General features: G+C 36.1%; 3 protein-coding genes and 2 long non-coding RNA genes across 6 annotated transcripts; 2 read left to right on the top strand and 3 right to left on the bottom strand.

Moving 5' to 3' along the window:
* Nucleotides 1–125: 125 nt before the first annotated feature.
* On the top strand, nt 126–4266 carry tun (N-terminal glutamine amidase tungus). Of its 2 annotated transcripts, none has more exons than XM_065312859.1 (5): nt 126–561; nt 1891–2044; nt 2288–2436; nt 2502–2626; nt 2693–4266. In XM_065312859.1, exons 1-5 carry the CDS (start codon nt 449–451, stop codon nt 2800–2802), a joined length of 651 nt encoding a protein of 216 aa, XP_065168931.1. In that variant the 5' UTR covers nt 126–448; the 3' UTR covers nt 2803–4266. The 2 variants fall into 2 exon arrangements, with proteins under 2 accessions (XP_065168931.1, XP_065168932.1); XM_065312860.1 differs by lacking the exon at nt 126–561 and adding an exon at nt 1499–1817.
* Nucleotides 4267–14936: 10670 nt separating this feature from the next.
* Nucleotides 14937–16397, bottom strand: LOC135798460 (uncharacterized). The gene is made up of 2 exons (XR_010549709.1): nt 16359–16397; nt 14937–16040 (listed from the first exon to the last, which is right to left on the bottom strand). It is a non-coding gene; the product is annotated as an uncharacterized lncRNA (long non-coding RNA).
* Nucleotides 16398–17009: 612 nt separating this feature from the next.
* Nucleotides 17010–18230, bottom strand: LOC135798462 (uncharacterized). The gene is made up of 3 exons (XR_010549711.1): nt 18074–18230; nt 17456–17507; nt 17010–17067 (listed from the first exon to the last, which is right to left on the bottom strand). It is a non-coding gene; the product is annotated as an uncharacterized lncRNA (long non-coding RNA).
* On the top strand, nt 18213–20260 carry PolE2 (DNA polymerase epsilon subunit 2). Its single transcript, XM_065311310.1, is given in 6 exon segments — nt 18213–18490; nt 18550–18632; nt 18635–19362; nt 19417–19836; nt 19892–20068; nt 20132–20260. Coding segments are annotated over 6 exon segments (1557 nt in total). The 5' UTR covers nt 18213–18419; the 3' UTR covers nt 20210–20260.
* Nucleotides 20204–23172, bottom strand: Hph (HIF prolyl hydroxylase). Its single transcript, XM_065311311.1, has 4 exons — nt 22342–23172; nt 21338–21508; nt 21112–21274; nt 20204–20981 (listed from the first exon to the last, which is right to left on the bottom strand). The coding sequence occupies exons 1-4, from the start codon at nt 23077–23079 to the stop codon at nt 20956–20958; spliced, it is 1098 nt and encodes a 365-aa protein (XP_065167383.1). The 5' UTR covers nt 23080–23172; the 3' UTR covers nt 20204–20955.
* Nucleotides 23173–23516: the final 344 nt, after the last annotated feature.

The following is a 23516-nucleotide window of genomic DNA, read 5'->3' as shown; positions in this document are numbered from 1 at the left end:
TTCGGATAGATTCCTATTCACAAAATATCTTATTGTCGATGTCACAACATATCCTTTTTCAACTTCTCCAGATTTTTGTTAAGTCAACTAGAGCCGCCTGCAAGTATTATCCTGAAACTTGACCAACCCAATACTCTTTAACATGTGTAGCAAAACTCCTTTCCAGCAGCCCGCGAGTTCACCCACACTGCCGCAATCCCGCTCGTATTGTTTACCCCGCCGCCGTCGCCAGTGCGCTCCGCATACCGCAGCACGGTGCAGGCGCTCTCCGCGACAATGCACCCCCGATAAATAATCCGCGTCGCAGCGCAGGATAATAAACGCGAGATGTAAGGTTAGGTGCGCGCCAGCAATCGAAGCAGGAGAAAGTGCCCGCTCGCTGCGTCGAAACAACCCCGCGCGACAGGAAATCCGGCCGTCGTCGCGTCTCAGATGTCGATTGCGCACAATGGCAACAAACAACGAGATCATCCTGCGGCCGGAGAACGCGCCGATTGCCAAGAAGCAGCTCATCAATTTGTTTCCCAAGCAGGTTGAGTGCTCGTACGTCTCCTGCTACTGGTAAGCGAACGCAAAACACACAAATCCCAGTCAACGTCGCGCATGTTATGCAGGATTCGTAATGAAGGCGTAATATTTCAACCGCGCACACAGTTTGCATGCGCTGTCGGATTTTTCGCTGCCAGTTGATATATTTATTTATTTAATTATCGTGAGACATGTGAATTCCTCGGTGACTTGTCAGAGCATGCTGAGCAGTCGAGCGTTTTAGGCCTGGTCTCGTGTTTAATTAGATTGAGATTTTAATTACTGCGGTAATTACAACTGTTGATACACTCCCTCGGCATTTTTGTAGGTCAGTTGGTAACTCGGCTGCGGCATTTCGGTTTCACCCTGGTAAAAATTTATTGTTTGCAAGTAATTATTTTATAAATTAATAAAAAGGGTAAACAAAAAGTTTATCCTCAAACAAATCATAAAATTTTATAAATAATGGAAAAAAGGATCAATGTATGGTTAGAAAATCCTTTGTTTTCACTTATAACTGAACAAAACAATCCACAAATCAAATTGTTTCGTGTTATGATCAACAGCAAACGGTTTATTTTTAGTGATTTATGTTTTGTTCAATTTGTAAATTGTATTCTTTATTATTTCTCTTTTGTTTTTCATGATAAAATATTTAATACCCCCGCTCGCGCACAGCATAAATCAATAGGCGACAAATGAAATGAAAAAAAGTATAAACACATAACAAGAATAATCATAACACATTAAAATATTAACGCGTTCCATGATTCCCATTAGCGGTGAATGTCACGCCGTACTCGTGATTCCGGTGCGTTGTACGTATTTTTACAAGGCGAAAAAAAAAATTAGCTCGCGAGTTATGTGTGACATACATATTTCATGCGCGCTTGTCCGGGCCCGGAGCCGTGCATAGGTGAATACATGCATGAATTAATTTTTAATTTCCATTTAAAGCAAGTCGTCGGACAGACGACGGTGGCGGCTGTGGACGCGTGGCGAAGGCGGCGGGCCAATGCGCGTTCACGGGTGTCGTGCGTCGCGTTTTTAAAACCGCGACGAAATAATGTAATAGATTTCGGGCATGCCACACACAGTAGCGCCACATCGTCGAACGCGTGTGGCCGGCAGTGGCAAATTCGCATATTTCGCGAGCGCACGCACTCAAATTTCGACTTTTAACTGCGTAGTGTACCCGTTGAAGACGTGAACTTATTTTGTATTTGCTCGGTAATTTGAGTGTTGAGTGGTTGCAAAATGGAACGCTTGGCGATTTTTTCCCGTGAAACGTTAGTGTTTTGATTTGCGTTTTGCGTTTTGTGTTGTGATTGATTTTCGTAATGATTGAGGGTTTGTTTTCAGCGAGGAGAATGTTTACAAACTGTGCCAGGACGTGGTTGCGCGGCATTACAATGAAATACACAAGTGCTACGCGGTTTTCGTGTCGAATCCCAAGAGGACTGTGCCTTTATGGCGACAACGCGCTGGAAAAGATGATGATAAGCTAGTCATTTGGGTAAGAAGCACATTAACTATAATTATTTTAATTAAATAGAGCGTTGATATTTAAATAAAATTACAAATCATGTTCGACATGTCCAAAAATTTAAGTTTGGTCTTGACTACTTTCACTAAACTACATTTTTTTCTAAGCAAATTAATGTGAAATCTGGTACATATTACAAAATCATTACAATATTTATTTATACAGGTTTGCGGAATGAGACGTAATTATCACGTAATTGTTTACTTGCTTTAGGATTATCATGTCATATTCCTCTATCAAGCCGAACCGGATAAGTGTTTGGTTTACGATCTCGACTCGGAATTACCGTTTCCCACCTATGTGCACAAGTACATCACCGAGACATTCCGAACGGATAACATCCTGAAGCCTGATTACTTTAGGTGAGTTGTCAAGTGCTTTATCAATTTATTCGTTTTTTCATTGTTTTATCAATCTGTTTGTTTAGATATTTTCGTGTGATACCTGCGACGGAATTCCTCAACGAATTTGCTTCTGATCGGCGGCATATGAAGCGAAACGATGGCACTTGGATTAAACCCCCACCGAATTATCCTGCGATACGAAGCACAAGTAAGAAAATATTCAGGATTAATGCGTAGTGGAGTTTGATTTAATATTTTTGCTAAATTATTGCAGCGAGTACACACAATTTAGAAGACTACATCCAGATGGATGTAACCAAAGGTCCTGGTGAAGTCTTCAGCCTGACGCAGTTTGTGCAGCGCTTCTACAAGCCGGCGACTTAGTCGCCACGCTACGACGATGGCACCGTCCGTGGCGTCCGCGGCATGTCGAGTTTTAAGCGAAATTACTTCATCTAATTTTTACGCGCGCCTCTGCTGTTTGGTCGACGGGCAAACGTTCTTTTTTTGCTGCCGCATTTCGACAAACTAAAAACCAATACAATAACTAATTACCAAGCGAATTTCGGGCATTTGGTCGTGTTGGGTCGCGCGTAAGCGATTTCTAAATTTCAAATTCGTAAATTAAGCATGCGATTTCAATGTCTATAACTACGAATATCGATAGTACCTTTCTCTTCTCTTCTTCTTGTTATCTTCTCTATCAGCTTCACGACTATTTACGACTTAAAAAATACAAATTCTCATACATATGTGGATAAAACATAAAAACAAAGTTTTAAAAATCTAAAACTTATCATTTTACAATGTTATTTGTGCGTTTAGTGTCTTTGAATTGAGATTTTTGGATGTAATTCGATTTGAAAATTCGAAAAATGTTTTGATATTTAAAATTTTACGATTTGGCTGTTGTCTATACACTGAAAACAAAAAGCGAATCAATTATGCGCCCATTGAAGGCCCTCGCAATTAACTTAAACTCAATATGCACAATTATATCGATCTACTAAGACGTTTTTAAACCTATATATTGGAGGCGCCGTCTTATTGACGCTGTACGCGCTCTCCAATCACATGTTATCTTGTACTTTTATCTCGTTCACTCTTAAGAATGTTGATAAACGAAGCGAGATCGTTTCGTCTAGGTAGATAATTGTATATTTGCAAAACTTTTTGGGAAATCAATATATTGAACGTTATTGTGTGCTGTTGTCGGTTATCTAGCTACTAATTCAAGTTAAAGTTTTATTCGATGCGTTCAAACGAGCACAGTATTTGAAAACGAATGTTAATTGCAGTTGTGAAGTTTGCGGATGTGATGAGCCGAATGAAAACGGATTATTTTCGAATACTTTTTAAGACTGCACGTTATGCCTTCCAAGACAAAATTTCTTCTTATACAGAACTTATAACGATCTAAGGACACGAGGCGACAAATATATTTAAATCGACAAATTTTGTGAAATTTTTATCATGCGCGCGCTCGTTGTACACGCGGGCCGCGTTTTTTACAAGTGGAATATTTATTGATCTATATTCATTGTAGTTTGCAGTCGGCATACATAGATTTTTTATTACGTGTAGCTTTAATTAACATGAACAAAACTGAAAACATAGCAATTTGCAAATAATGAGAAAACGTGGGGCCTAAGTCGATTTGCGTAGTTTGTTTTTACGATGACAAGTAATACTAGATAGCGTCGAATTTATAAAATTACAATGTAAAATTACCTACACGATATGGTTATGCGTCTGCATACTGTGGCAACTTTTTGTATTTTTGCTTATAATGAAATTATTGTATTACGGTTTTCAATAAAGTGATCGCATTGTCTGTTTGCAAATTAACCGTGACTTTAAATGGTTGGTTCTATTGTATGAACTCCACCCATCGCTTTATGATAAAATTAACGGAATGAATGTAATATTTCTAATTTATTTGGCCGTGAATAAATCAATGAATCTATCAATAATTCTCTAAATCAAGCCAAGGTGGCGCTAGAATGCACATGTTTGCATTAAATTCTAAGCGCACTTATCGCTGCCAGTTGTTGGTTGGTAGTAGTGAGTGTGCATGGCCTTAAAAGGAAAGGTGTTGTGTCCGTGTGAGATCGCGCGATTTGGTGCAGCAGGTTTTGTTCTTATCTGTTACATTTATTTGTTTACGTCCGTGAGACCGTGTTCTGTCGGAACTCGCACGCTGCATATCGCATGTGTCTACGCGCGCTGTCTCCTCGCGCCGCATCTACTTGCTTGCATGCAGCGTAAGTCTAGTTTTGTTTTGATCGCCTATTGCAATTCGTGCACAATGTCGCGTGCCGTCGACGCGCCGGCTTTGCGCACCTCTTGCTTTCTTATCATATACTGATCCGTTGTTGTTTACGCATTTTCGGCATACACTATTGGTGTATTGCAGACAGTTTCGTGCCGGTCACTGGTTAATCCAATCGTGTTTTGAAAGACTTACATCGTTTATTCGGACTTCAATATTCTAAATTTGTGTTATACTCGAAGATCAATCGACTATTTGTACTTTGCGACTATAGTAATTTGAATAATGTTCGGAAATGCCGGTTTTAATCGCGTTTGTTATGTATATTATAAGTCACGTGATAGTGGATTTGATAACATTTTCACTCAGCGTTGTGTTTGGTGTTGGGTAATAAATTAATCGGATACCTATATATCGTCCCCATGTTGAATCTCATCATTAAGAAAGATCCAACAGGCTCGTGTAAGTATCTTTTAACTAAACAGCACAGATTGTTTATTTTGTGTTGATTGTTAATTATAACATAATTCAATTGAATAAAATATTTTTGTTTTAATTTATATTTTCGTTTAGTTACAGCACTTGTTGTGCCTGGCGGTCCGATAAGCTGTACGAGTACACTGGTAAGTTTATAATTCAATTATATTTTTGGTCAAATTTACATTTGCTGTTTATAAACAAGTTTTCTATTAATCACGTACTACCTACCTGGTGTTCTGGGCACCGTACAAGGGCAGCAGCGGTAGAGAATTTTCCGTTGATTAAAACGATTCGTTCAATTATCGTCAAAAATTGAGAAATTGCAATTTTTAGCACTTTCAGTCGCGTCTTTAGACCTTTTACCCCATTAAATTAAATTATTTTAAATTTCCATCTGATAGAGAATTTTCCAATCTTCCATAATCTACAATTTTCGGACGTGTGAATATAATATTATTATATTGTATCATAGAGTATAAATTAAAGCAATATTGCGATTTGATAGGCATTATTAAATTGCTTATAATTGGTATTTTCATGCAATATCAACTTTGTTGCATATTTGATAAAATGTGTTTTGAATTTAAACTTGTCGTTGCTACATTGTCGGTTAGATGGCACTACGATGCACGTTTTCGCGTTAAATATTGCTTGTCGGTGGTAGTGAGTGCACACCGAGTCCGTGAGCGAACACGCGATTTCGTGCAAGAGATAAGTTTGTTTACCTGCAGATATCGAATCTATATTTGAGCCGCTTATTTTGAAAGTGGCCTAACTCCATTTATCTTCAAATCGAGATATTGAAAGTTTTGCGCTTCAATGAATTTAAAAATATAGGTAAAAGATACTAAGGAGTCATACTGCTTAAGCGTATCTAAGGATGTTAAATTTAAAGTTCCTGTTAAAATAGTGGCAATTATTAAGTAAATAACGTGCGTTTCCTTATCAAGAATGGAGTTGGGCCACTTTCAAAATTAACAGCCCGATTCATTATAAAATTTGAGGATGCCCAAGTCCATTCAACATAATTTAAGATGTTTCAAATTGAAAACAAAACGTTTTCGTTTCACAGACAGCTTCGTGAAGTAATACATTTTGTTTGTTAAAGTCTGCCAAACCCCTAAACTTCTCAAAAATATTCTTTCTTTCTTCTTCATTATAATTTTTGTGCACGCATTCCGACAACCACAATCTTTGTTTTCGAATTTTTTTCTTGAACAATACTTCCGGTTTGACTGCAATATCTTTTCCTGAATTCTGTTTAATCTTTCGCACTTTTTAGATATATGGTGCATCACTCTTTTCTGCATTGTTATTTGAATCTTCATCCTCTGACGAGGAATATTGTTCTATAATTCTTTTGTTATTCGCTTTTTTTAATTATTAATTACTATTTCTTCTTCACTATATGAACTAAGTGGTCTTCTTCTGTTCTTCCTCATGGGTGCAATAATTTCTATAATTTAATATTAAATTTTAAGTTTTATATTAATTAAACGTACAGGTTAATTAACCAACGCAATTGTCCCAAAAATAAGGTGAACTTGTAAATACTAATTAATTGAAATTACCTTCATCGCTGCTTTCCGACATTATCAATAGTAAATAGCTTGATGTAACTATAAATGGAGTTAGGCCACTTTCAAACTGCACGGGTCAGTTATTCAATTAATTCGGAAAACTTATGTGTAAAAATGTACCGTATTTTCTCTGAATATAAGCAATCTGAAGTGCGTCACTGATAAATAACATGAAGTTGTACATGTAACCATGGTAACCGGCAAAATTTAAAAAACGGAGTTAGGTCACTTTCAAAATAAACGGCTCATTTCTTGGAATAATCACATCTTGTAGTTTATATTGGCATCATAAATTTAAGCAAGTATTCATAAATCATGAGTATAACTAACAATTTTACATTAGGTGGAATAGTGTATTATAAAAATCATCATCAACAAAACATTTTTATTATCAACAGATGACTTAAGCAGATATCACTTAAATATTTGATGTTAAATCTGGCAGTCTGTCAGCATAAGAAATCATAATTACGCAAATCGAATTTTAATGTTTCAATTTTTTTAATGTTTTATCGTGGAAATTGGCTAATATCTGGGGAACTACCTATTTGCAATATTTGCACGTTTTCTTCTGATTCTGTTAATCAGAGAGTTAATCTTACGGATACGCTATTACCGCTCCCAGAAATCATGCGGGAAGTGCCGGGAAATTGCTCGGCAAATTTCAGTATTTTTCAATTTTTTTAATGTTTCATCGTGGAAATTGGCTCATACTTCAGGGACTATTTGCAATATTAGCACGTTCTCTTCTGATTCTGATAGGCAGAGAGTTAATTTTATAAATACGCTACCGCCGCGTCTAGAAATCATGCGGGAAGTACCGGAAAATCGCTCGGCAAATTTACTATTTTTCAATTTTTTAAATTTGTCATCGTGGAAATTGGCTCATATATTGGGAACTTCTGATTCTGATAGCGCGAGAGTTAATCTTAATTATACGCTATTGCCGCCGTTAGAGACCATACGGGAAGTACCTTAAAGTCGCTCTGCATATATCACCATTTTTCAATTTTTTTAAAGTTTTGTCTTGGAAAATAGGATTGGTAGCACGCACCCGCTCCACCCATCCGATTGCGTGTCTCTTTTTATCATTATATAAATTGTATTAGACCTATATACCTGAATGTTTCTTTTTCAATTCAACGCGTTTATCTATGTTTGTGCCTAAACAACTTTTTTATCGCTTTGTGACAGTTCCATGTTGCGTTCGTGCTGCGATCGTTCGAATATCAGTCTGCTCTTATTTGCACCCGGCTTGCCTCCTTTCTTTCATTTTAATTCAATTAATGCATTTTAACGTTAATTATCGACACAAATATCGGCATGTAATGGTACTAAACTATGTATTGTTTAGCACATAATGATTTATGCGTGAAACGATCATAAAACTCGAGTTTTCATTGTGCCTTAGTCAGTTAAAATATTACTTGTAATACAAGACTCTATTCGACGGGTAGACTCAATAAGTGAACTAACATACTCCATTTTTGCATATTTTAACATACGCTGCTCATTGCCAGACACTTGGTAGAAGTAGAAGTATACAACGGTAGAAGTGACTCGTATTCAGGGCAGCGGTATAAATGACTCGTGCTCAGGGTACCGTACGTGGATGAATGTAATAACTGACTCATTCGCCCATTCAATTGCGAATATCTCGTAAACTAAAAGTGATATTTAGGATCTGCAGCAGCGTCTTAGTCTACCGACTATTCTCTATAAGATAATGTTGTTTCGGAGTGGTTTATTAGAACACGCGTTCAACGTACAAGCAAATAAGTAACTAAATTTACAAATGCATTCTACATTCAATTGTTAATTCGTATATATCAGACGCACTCTTGATCGCGACTATCCTCGCACTCTTGATTGCGACTATCCCCGCACTCTTTTGTTTCTCTCGACGACAGCCGTCGGAACGGACGCTACGATCGTAGTCGGCGCGCTTCAACAGATAGGATAGTTAAAGCGGAAATCTGAGAGATGAAATTTTATTTCTTAAGAAAAAATGCCAATCGACGATTTTCGATAATTAATATCTCTTAAACTAACAGAGATAGCAACCAACGAATTGCTGATTATGAAAGATTGGAAAATTGTCTATCAGATAAAAATATAAAATAATTATATTTCCAACAGTAAAAGGTCAAAAAACGCCATTAAAAGTACTAAAAGTGACATTTTCAACTTTTTGCCCATTTTATTCAATCGCGAATATCTCGTAAACTAAAAGAGATAATTAAGATCTGATCGCAGCGTCTTAATCTACGGACTATTCTCTATAAGATAGGATAGTTAAAACGGAAATCTGAGAGATGAAATTTTAATTCTTAAGAAAAAATTGCCAAGGGGGTGCTTGATACTTTTTATCGACGATTTTCGATAATTAATATCTCTTAAACTAACAGAGATAGCAACCAACGAATTGCTGATTATGAAAGATTGGAAAATTGTCTATCAGATAAAAATATAAAGTAATTATATTTTCAACAGTAAATGGTCAAAAAACGCCCTTAAAAGTAATAAAAAGTGACATTTTCAAATTTTTGCCCATTTTATTCAATCGCGAATATCTCGTAAACTAAAAGAGATAATTAAGATCTGATCGCAGCGTCTTAATCTACGGACTATTTTCTATAAGATAGGATAGTTAAAACGGAAATCTGAGAGATGAAATTTTATTTCTTAAGAAAAAAATGCCAAGGGGGTGCTTGATACTTTTTATCGACGATTTTCGATAATTAATATCTCTTAAACTAACAGAGATAGCAACCAACGAATTGTTGATTATGAAAGATTGGAAAATTGTCTATCTGATAAAAATATAAAGTAATCATATTTCCAACAGTAAAAGGTCAAAAAACGCCCATAAAAGTACTAAAAAGTGACATTTTCAAATTTTTGCCCATTTTATTCAATCGCGAATATCTCGTAAACTAAAAGAGATAATTAAGATCTGATCGCAGCGTCTTAATCTACGGACTATTCTCTATTAGATAGGATAGTTAAAACCGAAATCTGAGAGATGAAATTTTAATTCTTAAGAAAAAATTGCCAAGGGGGGGGTGCTTGATACTTTTTTTCGACGATTTTCGATAATTAATATCTTTTAAACTAAATGAGATAGCAACCAGCGAATTGTTGATTATGAAAGATTATAAAATTGTCTATCTGATAAAAATATAAAGTAATTATTCTTCCAACAGTAAAAGGTCAAAAAACGCCCTTAAAAGTACTAAAAAGTGACATTTTCAAATTTTTGCCCATTTTATTCAATCGCGAATATCTCGTAAACTAAAAGAGATAATTAAGATCTGATCGCAGCGTCTTAATCTACGGACTATTCTCTATTAGATAGGATAGTTAAAACCGAAATCTGAGAGATGAAATTTTAATTCTTAAGAAAAAATTGCCAAGGGGGGGTGCTTGATACTTTTTTTCGACGATTTTCGATAATTAATATCTCTTAAACTAAAAGAGATAGCAACCAACGAATTGTTGATTATGAAAGATTGGAAAATTCGCTATTAGATAAAAATATAAAGTAATCATATTTCCAACAGTAAAAGGTCAAAAAACGCCCATAAAAGTACTAAAAAGTGACATTTTCAAATTTTTGCTCATTTTATTCAATTGCGAATATCTCGTAAACTTAAAGAGATAATTAAGATCTGATCGCTGCGTCTTAATCTACGGACTATTCTCTATAAGATAGAATAGTTAAAATGGAAATCTGAGAGATGAAATTTTATTTCTTAAGAAAAAAATGCCAGGGGGTGCTTGATAATTTTTATCGACGATTTTTAATAATTAATATCTCTTAAACCAAAAGAGATAGCAACCAACGAATTGCTGTTTATGAAAGATTGAAAAATTCTCTACCATTTATCTATGCTTGTGCATAAACAACTTTTTATCGTTTTGAACCAGTCCCATGTTGCGTTCGTGCTGCGATCGTTCGAACGTATCAGTCTGTTCTTATTTGCACGGGGTAGGCATGCCTCCTTTCTTTCATTTCAATTCAATGAAATGCATTTTAACGTTAATTGTCGACATAAATATCGGCCCGTAATGGTACTAAACTATTTAGTGTTTAACTTATATTTATTTGTGCGTGAAACGATCATGAAATTCGAGTTTTCAATGTGCGAAAATATTGCTTGTAATACAAGACTCTATCCGACGGGTAGACTCAATAAGTGAACTAACATACCTACGTGTTTTTTTTCTGTTTCAGTGCTTCTTTTGATTATCCAATGTCCCGGTAAGATGTTTAATATTATTATATCATTATTACATAACTATATTTAGTCGCGTGTAACGAGATACCGTAATCGTCGTAAGTCTAAATTGTCGCATGCCGACGGATGCATTTTTAGTTTCGCTTTAGAATGTGGGTGTCACTGTTTTTCTCAGCTCGCATTGTTTTTTTGCATTCAAAATTCTGTAGTCGTGTTGATACTTTTATTAGTTTGAAAATTAATTAAAGTCTGTGAAATGTATGTATATCGTCATTTTAATATCTTGTCGCGGGGTTGTGTGCGGTGCCGTCGGCTGGCACTTCTCCAAGTTTGTACCGTGTCAGGCGATCGCGTCACAAAGTAAATCTCAAAATGCAATATAATTCATTATGGTGTTTTATTAATATAAAAGATATCTTTTTTAATACTGTCATTTCCTTTTTGTAACATCCTGTATGTTTGCTTCCCTTGATCAAACAAGAATTTTTAAAATTTGTTGTTTTTGTATGTTTTCCACTTTATTGTGGAATTTTCTTTTTATACCTTGTCATTTTTCTTATGTATCACCCTGTATATTTAGTTTTCTTGATTTCCAGTCAATAATTGACTACATTCGTGGTTTCCAGATGTATTACTCTGAATCATAGAATAATATTTTTAAATGTAGTAATTTTTCTTCTGTATCACCCTGTATACCAGTTTTTCTTGTTTTCTTATTAGACACTGACCGAGTTTGTTGTCCTGATGTTTTCTTTTTTGAACTGTATATTTTCTCTCTGTATCACTAGGTATATTACTTTTAATTACCATCCTGGTTAAAGTGGGAAAAGTTTATTGTTGCAACGTACTGTTTTTTTTAATCATTGGTTTTCTTTTTGTAACACCCTGTATATTAATTGCATGTATTAATTGCTCTTATTTTTCCGATTTTAATACTTTATCTTACAGCGAATATTTAATTTAGGCGCAGAGTTGTGAACACCAATTATTTAATTAACTAAGGTATACAGTAAACTTTTACGAAGGCTCAATCATATTACACCCGAAAGCCAATAAATTCTTTTCGTATGCCGAGAAGTATTGAAAGTAAAAGTAAATTTCGTGTATGTGCATTTCAACATTGTGAATTTTTAGTTTCGTCTTCTCAACTACGTGTTTATCAGTACGTTTGTGTATAAACAACTTTTTTTGTTCGACTGACGCGTGATACCGCTGCATACCTGCCTTGTACCCGGCTACGCGCAGCGCACACGGCAGTTGTTTCACCGCATGGTCCGCGAGCGTGCCTCTCTAATCGCCACGCGTTTTGAGGTTTTAATTGGATTAATCGTCGTGTATTCTTTCGGCCCTCGGCAAAATATTCGCAATGGGCATGTGTGCCTGTTTTGTTTAATGATTTATAGCGGTTAGATTCTTCTTAAGTATGAAATAAGTATCCGTTAATCCCTGCGCGTGTGTCGGTTGATAGAATATATTACAGGGTAGAAAATCTCCTGATCAATGCACAGGTAGGTGGATAATTAAAAATTTTCGCGGAAAGTTAATACGGTTTAACTTAAATTGATTATTCAAATTGAGGGATATTAATTTTGTAGATTACAAACACGTGGTGCAATTTTTATCAGAATTCTTCTTAGTCGCGTTTCCGAAAATAACATGCTTGATTCAATTATTACTAGCACGGTTTTTAAATTATCTGAGGATTATTAAAATGACAATATTCATGTGGTCGACCACGCTTACTTTGCCGTCGGCCGTCGGCCGTCGGTTTGGTCATGTTTTTGATGATCACGTAAACATTTTTAATCGAATTGCATCATTAAATTAATAATTTCTTGTTGAAATAAAATCTTGAACGGTGAATAGTTTTTCGTTTTCGCAGCCTAAGTATATCTTAATATTTACAAAGAAATAGTTATTTTTATCATCTTTAACCACTCTGTTGCTACGCGCCGTCGCTTGCAGTCTGTTGATTTAGATTTTAGATGTTTTCTGCCGGATATTCTATCAATTTATGATGATGCGACTACCCGTCGGTTACTTTATACAGTTGATGCTACTATCAATTAATAAATATATATTTACAATATATTAAAATGTAAGTGTTTTATTTTTGTAGCACTCTATTGCTCAATTTTCCGATGTTTTTCGGGTAAAAACTCTGATTTTATATTAAAATATTGTTGTTAATTTCTTCTTGAATTACCCTATGTATTAATTATCCGTGCTCTCTAATGACTAAATTTATCGTTTCCGGGTCGTTTTCTATTTAAAATTTGTATTTTATTTTTAAATGTAGAAATTTCCTATTTGCAACACCCTGTATGTTGATTTTCTTGATTTCCTATTATAAGTTTTCTAAATTTGTTATTCCCGAGTGTTTTCTTCTTTGAACTATTGATTTTCTTTTTGTAACACCCTATATATTTGTTTTCCTTAATTTTCTATCAAAAACTGTCTATATTTAGTGTTTCCTTTTATTTTCCTTCTTGAACTTGGCATTTTCTTTTGTGATGTAGTAATTTCCTTTTTGTAACACCCTGTATATTAGTTTTCTTAACCGCAAGTAGAAAATGACCTTTAGTTGTAAGTTTTGAGTTTTCTCTGTTTTGAACTTGGAATTTTCTTTCTAGAACACCCTGTATATATGTTTTTTGTGTCCGTGAAAATTTAGTTTTAACTGTTGTTTTTAGGTTTTTCTTCTTTGCACTTTGAATTTTCTTTCTGGAACACCCTGTATATTAGTTTCTGATCCTCGGGTGAAAACGAATGATATTTGTAGTGTTAAAATGTTTTTCTGTTTTCACATTAAATTTGTCATTTGTAACACCCTGTATATTTGTTTCCATTTTCAATTATCTAGATAATTGGCTATTTACTAATTTCATTATTCCGGTATAACTTTATGAAGTAGTACTTGCTAATATATGTGCGGGGCTTAGCAGGTCGTAAGTACGGTTTCAATATGGCGACATGTATTCTGTTGACATGTAAAATCTAAACTTGTATTCTATTGTTAATAAATAAATAGTAAGATATATTGACTTCTTTGATTTGTGTGTTCGCCTTCTATCATTTCAGAAACAGGTCTCTAAGAGGGTTCCCTCTCTCAGGGGATGATCCCCTCTATAAAAATTGTTAAGGTAACCTGTATGATTTGTGTACTCCTTCTTTCATTTCAGCAACAGGTCAGAACTTGTAAGAATATTTTTATGTGTCGCCTCTCTTGAGATGACTTAAAACTTAGAAATATTTAAACAAGACCTTATAAGGATTGTCCTTATAAGGAGTTCCCTCTCTCTGGGGGTGATCCCCCACCATAAAAATTGTTGATATGCCTGATAATTTCGGGGATGAAGCGCAGAGACATCGTAGCTGTAGGTTGGGCCGGGAGCAATGGACGCATCGAAGCAGTGTGACTGTCTTATAACGACACGTGCCAAAAAAATTAAAAATCTGATCCACTCCTGACTCCTGTTGCTCTTTCTTCTATGTCCTCCTCTTCTCTACTCTGTTCTCTTCCTTCTGTTTTCTACTCTTCTCTGCTGTTCCTTCTTCTACTTCTCCTATTTCTCCACTTACTCTTTCTTCACTTCTCTTATTGCCTTCACTTGCATTGCAATTTCTCTTATATATTATTTGAGTTTACATATGCAACCCAAATTACACCTGTTATTTTTATATTTGAGAAAAATGCCTTCTAAACCTGAGATTCGATCTGTGTCTACTAGCATGCTAGCAGGTGCACGTACCCACTCGACCACCGAGTGATTTTATCGTTGTTATTTGATTCTTCTATTTAGGATTCTACTTTTTAAAAACAACAACACAACAACAGCTATACATTGTACACGCTCGACGCACTTAAGATTTATATGGAATATGATTCAAGACATCAATCCTGCAAACGGCAAAGGGAAGCCAGAAAAAATATTAAGAAGTATATAATATTACATTATGTTTTATTAGCAACATTAAAAGCTACATACATTTCTTTAAAATCGAAAATCATAGACAGCTCTTAAATCTCCTGAAAGTAAAACTTGCCTTGTAATACGCGCATCTCTAACATTTCTGCGAGGGAAGCGGTAGACTCCTTGGCACAAGTGCTCCTAAACTTCTTCAACAGGCATCAACGTTGTTTATTTATATTAATTAAACATAAATCCAAGTTATTATTAAGTATGTGTGGACACGCAGGTTATTTACACATAGGTTAACACGAGTGCAATGTAATTCCACAAGCGAAAAACAATCACCGACGGCCGACGGAACATCACACGCGCATAGGTGAACCACCGATAACTCCGCGATTGATGAACATTCAACGCATGCTATCTCACTAGCAAAACCACATTCACATCCGATTTCAGTAAATGCCGTCAATTGTTAATTGAACATTCCGCAATTTATCTAATTATGATTTGAAGAACAAAAAGTAGTCGCAATGAAAACGCGCGATTCACTCGACAACCGAAATGGAACTGCGTATGCCTTGAGTTGCACACAGCCGACAGCAACTGCACGAGGTCACTATCGCTGTTGAGATACGCACGCTGAAAGCAATAAAAAAACTTGTTTACATTCATTCATATGCGTGTATTCTAGCCCACCTAAGAATACTTTACAATACTGCAACAAAATATGTATTATTTTATAGAGAATAGTCCGTAGATTAAGACTCTGCGATTCGTTCCTTTCTATCTCTTTTAGTTTACGAGATATTCGCATTTGAAATAAATCGTTAAAAATGGAAAAATTGCAATTTTTAGCAGTTTCAGTCACGTTTTTAGACCGTTTACTCCTTTTACGACCAAGAATTAAATTCTACATCATTAGGGACCCCGCTGATGTTAAGGGGCAGCCGCATTCAGGTGATTACCCCGAAAACAAGCAAAAATTAGTCCTTGGAAACATGAAAACGCAATTTTTGTTGCTAATTAATTAACAAATCACTAAAGTTATTATTGAAAATGATAAAGAAATTCAATACTTACAATCTGATACAACAATGGTGCTCCTACGAAGTCGGGCTCAGGTGTAAAACCCCTAAAACAAGCCAAAATCAGTCTTTCGAAACACAAAAATGCAATTTTTGTTGCTAATTTACAAACTAATCATTAAAGTTATTTATGAAAATGATTAAGAAATTCAATACCTACAATCTGATGAAGGAATGGTTCTCCTACGATGTCAGGTTCATGTGCAAAATTCTAAAATGCTAAAATTAGTCTTCCGAAACACAAAAAATGCAATATCTACAATCTGATTGCTAATTATCAAACTAATTAGTCTTTCAAACACAAAATGCAATTTTGTTGCTAATTATCCAAAGTTATTTGTGAAAATAATAACGAAATTCAATACCTACAATCTGATGAAAGAACGGTTCTGCTACGATGTCAGGTTCATGTGCAAAATTCCAAAAACAGGCAAAAATTAGTATTTCGAAACACAAAAATGCAATTTTTGTTGCTAATTAATAAGCTAATCACTAAAGTTATTTATGAAAATGATAAAAAATTCAATGCCTACAATCTGATGAAAGAATGATTCTACTACGATGTCAGGTTCATGTACAAAATTCCTTAAACAGACAAAAATTAGCATTTCAAAACACAAAATGCCATTTTTGTTGCTAATTAATAAGGTAATCACTAAAGTTATTAATGAAACTGATAAAGAAATTCAATACCTACAATCTGATGAAAGAATAGTTCTCCTACGAGATCAGGTTCATGTGCAAAATTCCTAAAACAGGCAAAATTAGTATTTCGAAACACAAAATGCAAATTTTCTGGCTAATTATTAAACAAATGACAAAAGTTATTCACGAAAATGATAAAGAAATTCAATATCTACAATCTGATGAAAGAATAGTTCTCCAACGATGTCAGGTTCAAGTGCAAAATCCCAAAACAAGCCAAAATTAGTCTTTTTAAATACAAAAATGCAATTTTTGCTGCTAATTTACAAGCTAATCACTAAAGTTATTTATGAAAATGATAAAAAATCAATACCTATAATCTGATGAAAGAATGGTTCTCCTACGATGTCAGGTTCATGTGCAAAACCCCTAAAACAAGCCAAAATTAGTCTTTCGAAACATAAAATGCAATTGTTGTTGCTAATTAATAAGCTAACCACTAAAGTTATTAATGAAAGTAATCAAGAAAATCAATACCAACAATCTGATGCAAGAATGGTTCTCCTACGATGTCGAGTTCAGGCCCAAAATTTCAAAAACACGCAAAAATTAGTTCTTCGAAACATAAAAATTAATGCAAACTAGACAGTAGCGCAACCTAGGTGAGTAATTTCAAACTAATGAACGGTAAACTACGTCAGCGCCATCTAGTTGTTGTGGAAGTTACTACGTCAATTAAAGCAGGAAACTGCAACGGAGCTAGAAACATCCAATTGCTAAAGCAAATTTAATAAAGCATTTAAAAAATAATACTTACAATTTGTGTCAAGAATTACTCTCCTGCATGGTTCCGTTCACTTTCTAGAGCTCTAAAACAAAAAGAAAGCAATGTTTTGAAACACAAATAGGCTGCTTATGGGTTCACCTTTAGAAAAGTACAAAACTAAGTAGTGAATATAATAAAGAATTACAATGCTTACTATGTGATACAAGAATGACTATCCTGTGAAGTCCCATGCAATTTCCAAAGCCCGAAAACAAGTAAGTTAATCTCAATTTTATAAACTGAGAAATGGAACTGTTGTTATAACGTGCAACCTGCGGTGCAATTCTCTTATAAACTGAGCTGTTATTTAAATTCTATTCTGACAGAAACATAGGTTTGCGCAAACGCTTATCGTAAAGGGCAACACTAGCACTAGTTAGGTTTATATATAAAATGAATTCAAAACTGGAAATGTTAAATAAAACTAAATATACAACGAGCGATGCGTACTAGCCGGCGATCAAAACCAAACTAGTTTCAAAACGTGTTCGCTGTTGTTTACATAGTGCGAAATACTGATAAGCGACTATCGATGTAAACATTTTAAAATGTACGAAGCTATTGGTAATTTGATAGTAAAATACGAATTGTTTTCTAACTGCTACTCACATTTAAGACCATTCCAAGTGGGACTAAACTCAATGTTAAAAACCCTAGTGTTTATAGTACAGGGCAGTGTTACGCGTTGCATTGCACTTGTTAAACGCGATAAACGAAAAACGTTATCACACGGAAACGTCTCGCGGTGAACTGCCAGGTATCCTCCTTTGAATGGTGCAAATTCTTGTTCGGGTAACTCCGACACCATTCGTACACACGAGTTGAATATTAATAAATATTCGCGGGAAATTTATTCAACCTAACCAACGCATTCCGCTGTTCTCGCTTAACTCTATTAAACAAACTTTAAGTCCACTAAAACACAACTTCATTCAGTTCCAAATTAATAAAAAAAATGGACGAAACAACGAAAATGATAAGAAAGCTCCACAATGCTTTTAAACTTAGTGGATACAATATACGCAAGTAGGTTACCAAAATCCAATATAAAAACTTATACTAAATCAAAATTCATGTTTTTCTAGGGATTTATGTGAGCTAATTGTTGTCAAGTTTGCTGCAGAGCATATGAATCTATACACTCCAGAAGTATTTGATGAATGTTTAAAAATGTATCTAGCAGCTTGGAGAAGCAAGCCATTCATGATAAAAGTATTGAAAGAGAAAACATTGAGAGAGCAATTGAAGTCTGCATAAATTCCGGCTGTGACAAACATGAAACAATTATCAATGTGATCAATGCTTTTGATTTTCCCAAATTTACATATAATCCAGACAGGAAGAGATATACTCCAAGCACAACAAAACCCAAACTATTATCAGGTCCAGAAAGCAAGGCATCATTATTTCTAGAAAGATACTCAACAATTCTACAAAGAACTCAAAGAAACTTCAAAAACAAATTAGTATCACAAGCAGACCAGCTACAACTACAAACTGTTGATTATTTACTCACTTTATCACACTGCACATTGGAGAAAACAGTTATTTTAGGTTCTTTGTTCATGATATCAGAAGGAAAATTTGTTCTTGAGGATCCCACAGGAATTGTTGAGCTAGATCTCAGTCATGCACAATACCATGGTGGATTTTTTGTTGAAAATACTTTTGTATTGGTTAATGGTGTGTATGATGATAGGAAACTCATGGTATCCACCATTATTTTACCTCCAGGCGAGGAATACAAGACTTCAAGGCTGAGTTTTGCAAATCTAAATTACTTTGGTGGAGAATCACAACTTTTACTCAGAGAATCATCATCATTAAAAGAATATATGCATAGATTACCAAATGAGATGATGTTGATGCTTTCTGATTTATGGCTTGATCATCCTCAAGTAAGTTTATACATAAATCTAAGTTAAAATTTAAAAAACACTTATTTTGTTTAGACATTTGAAAAATTAGAAACATTATTTGGTGGATTGGAAGAAAACCCACCGATAGCTTTCATTCTAATGGGAAACTTCATGTCAGAATCCCACGGACTTGAAAAAATCGACGTTCTTAGAAAGTTATTCAAACAACTGGGTGAATTAATCGCCCGTTTCAAGAACATCGTAGCAAATTCTCATTTTATTTTCGTACCTGGCATGTTGGATCCATGTACGCCCCATATTGTACCCAGATTACCACTTCCGAAGTTCATTACAAACGAAATCTCCAAACACGTTCCAAAGTCGTGGTTCGCAACGAATCCATGCCGTCTTCAGTATTGCAATAAGGAAATCGTCCTGTTTCGTGCCGATGTCCTCGTAAAAATGATGCAGGGCACATTGCATAAGCCTCAGAAGGATGACATCAACAATTATGTAAGATATTCGCTAGAAACTAAATAAATACAAGATTTATTGTGCATTTCTTCAGATAACAAGAACAATTGTAAGCCAAGGACATCTCAGCCCGCTCTCATTGAACGCCCTAACAGTTAATTGGGACTTTGATTACACTCTACAGCTGTATCCACTTCCTGACCTGGTTGTGATCGGTGATAAATCAGAAATGTATCAGGGAGAGTACATGGGATGCAAAGTTATGAATCCGGTAAGTATTTACAAAGTAAAATCCTATAAATCACATGTACATGTTCTCCTAAATACATTTCAGGGCTCATTTTGTGATTCAGGATTTCAGTTTAAGTGTTACACACCCGGCTTGGATACCATCGACGACTGCGCGTTGTAATTTTGTTAATTTATTTGTAAATAAAGGTAACATAGAGACTTTAAATTATAATTCAATCAATTTTTTTCACTAGTTAGTACTTTTCTTCGCTTATCTAGAGTAAATCAAATGTTTATCCTAATATATACATTGATCGACTTGAATCTCCACGAAAATTTACTATCAAATAGTTTGTTTTCATGTTTCAGTTTAAGTTTTCCGGGTGTTCGCGATGAGGAACACACCATTGCATTGCAGTGTATACAAAATAGATAATCAGTTTGCGTGAAATTTACATATATGTATAAAGTATAGTCTTCTTTGAGATTGCTTTGATAATTGAAATTAAAATTAAGTTGAATTGTAGCTACTAATACATCACTCACCCGCGCATCATTCCTTGTGACTAATGTTCATCACAGTCATCACTGGTCCAGCAGCATAATACTATTCTTACTCTCACGATCGCTCTAATAATTAGATTATTATGCAATTTGCACTTACAGTAGGTAATTCAAGTTATTTTTTTGCTTGCTTTTTGTGTGTTTAGTTTTTTGACGCACTAGTTTTAAAATTACAATATAATCGATGTGTGGGTCAGTGTTGACAATAACTTACGCGTGTACAATATGATAAATTCCGGCCAAACAAAACAACACATTGATCCGCACGGAAAACACAGTTAATATTCATTACTTATCACATGTCTGCTTAGTTCGTCAGACTTTTAATCAGTAATCGGTTGGTTACGCGGCCAAAGGCATCCATCATTTCATCAGTTCTGTTTTATTACCTGGAAAGCAAACCAAATGATGTTATTTTAGTCGCGGGAGACAACAATGATTCATAGTTGAACCTTGCACTTAACACTTATTGGAATTTAACAATATTAATAATAAACAACTGCTTTCTAATGTACTTACGTTCTTTTTCGTATAGCCTACAAGCTTGTTCCCTTTCATGGGCATCGAAGTACCACAGCGTGATTGCGTAACGTGTGTAGAAGGCCGGTTGCACTTCGTGCGGGTTCCGGCGATCCGACCAGAAGAACAATAATCTATCAAAAATTGGTTCGATGTCAGCAACCTGAAAATATAAAAATTATTCAATAAATTAATAGAATCAAAAACTAAAACAATATTATTATACCTTATCATCTCTCCAACCTTCCGGGAATATCCGAAGTAAACCTCCGCTTCTTCTCACGTCCCAATCAAGATTCAAATAGTAGATTGCTGTTATGCAGCGGCCATCTCGATTTGGATTGTCCACGTGTTTCACATAGTGCGATCCAGAACCAGGGTAACACGCAACCATCGCCTGAAATATTCCACGATATTTTATTATTATTATTATATAACAATTGCATTTGTGACATTTAAAGTCAAGTGGGATTGAATTACAACAAAAACCACAATCATCGTTTATCATTATGAGCATCGTCCGATGATTAATATCGTAAACAAAAACCCGACACGCAATAACACATCAACAAAAATCGCTATTAGTTTAGCACTCGACAGCACCGAGTGCCCCATTCATCGAATTAATTTATTAACATGATAATGGAATTATCTTCAAATATTCAAAAAATCCACAACAAGTGTATCCTGTTGAATTTTGATCACGGAAATTCGGTTTAAAGTTTAAACGGCTAAACTCGACGATAATTTACGTTGAGAAAACAAAACGCGCGTTTGTTTACATTTGATTCCGCACAATTTCGCATTTGTTTACATTTTTTTCGTAATTTATTGCTGCGAATGCAGATTACGCGCTAGGCGAACACAATTTTTGTAGCGCTGTAGCAGTGAACTAGAGAAATTCGCGTAAAATTGGAGCAAGTGCGCGAATTTTACATCGGCGAAACTCAAGTGTGCAAAAGTAGCCGCGCGCGCACAAGCCAGCCGCGCCGGCGGAACATTGCCTACGTGACTTGCCGCATGCCCGGTGAAAAACGCGAGCGAGAAGACTGCGGTCGGCGCGAGCGAGATGACGCAATGTAAACATTTATTTTTAAATGTACCAGGAGAAGTAAATAAAACAACACCGACGTCTTACAACATTTTGGAATGATTTAAATTCGCAAGAATTATTAACATTAAATCAACCACCATCAGCTGATGGTAAAAATAAAAATTTATTATTCTTACCTTAGTCCTGCCATTAATATTGTAGTTGCCAAGTTTACCATTATCCTGCATCTTATTCGCCCGCATGATGAGAGCGTCCACCTGACTGATGAGCTGCCCAACGTGCGAACAATACTGTTCGCGACCGTCGATCCACGTGATCTGATCGCCACGAATTGTCTTCAGATCCTGGCGGCCATTGCTACTCACCAATTGGCCGTCCTTGAAGATACCCTTCGTGTACATGTCGAGTACCTCGGAGAGCACCTTCTTACCGCGCTCCTCGCCAAGGAAGTGGTCGACCACGCATACGCCGTACGCGTCCATGTCGCGAATGACGTTGCGGCACATCTCGTCGAGCGCCAGGTCGCGGTTCTTGTGCGAGAAGGGTGGTCCGGCGCTCACCGGAAAGTCCTTGAAGCCGGCGGCGCGCGGCCGCACGATGTTCTCGCCGCTGATGGGGGTGGCGCGCCGTGCGGATTTCAGAGCGCGCTCCGTCGGCGTGCGAAGTTCGGCGCCGGAAGTGAATACCTCGTTCCTGGCGCCGTGAATGACTTCTTCGGAGCTGCTCTGCGGTGGTTGCAGCTCCTGCGGGTCCTGCTGGTGCTGGAGATCGGTGGTGCACGTTGTCTTGTGTTGTTTCCAGTCCTGCTTCTGGTGCTGGCGCGAACAGTAGTAGGACGAGTGGCAGCGGGCGCAGCGCAGTAGGTTATCGGAGAGGCCGCAGACGGCGCACGTCGCGGCGGGTACTGATTCCATTTTCGACTCGCTGGGACGTCGCGCTCGGCGGCTAGGGATCGCGCGAGTGGCGCGCTGACATTTGCGCCATATTGGAGTTCACCTTGCAAATGGTTGCAATTTACGCCGCGAGAGTCGAGCAGATTGAACAGCTGATTGCCAAAAACAGGCAAAACAATGCGTTACTACCGCCACCTACCAACGAGTTATAAAACTAATATAACTACTATTTTCTTCTGGCAGCGATCGGTAACTTCAAATAGTTCAGCGCATTCAAAACTGTGGCACACGGTCATTTTTATCCATTTATTGATTGCACATATCTCAACAACTAAAAGAACTGAAATGATTTTCTCCTGGTTTTGATTTCTTGATATGAATTTTCAACTGGTTGGTGCATTAAAAATAACAAGTTTTGATTCAATCAATAATAAAACATGCACGAAGAGTTGCCTAAC

Source organism: Atheta coriaria, unplaced genomic scaffold (assembly GCF_025399875.1).
Source record: "Atheta coriaria isolate IRGN ID8LTWV9N9 unplaced genomic scaffold, Caltech_Dcor_3.1 hic_scaffold_9_pilon, whole genome shotgun sequence".
Classification (NCBI taxonomy): domain Eukaryota; kingdom Metazoa; phylum Arthropoda; class Insecta; order Coleoptera; family Staphylinidae; genus Dalotia; species Dalotia coriaria.
This window is presented reverse-complemented; position numbering and strand designations above follow the sequence as displayed.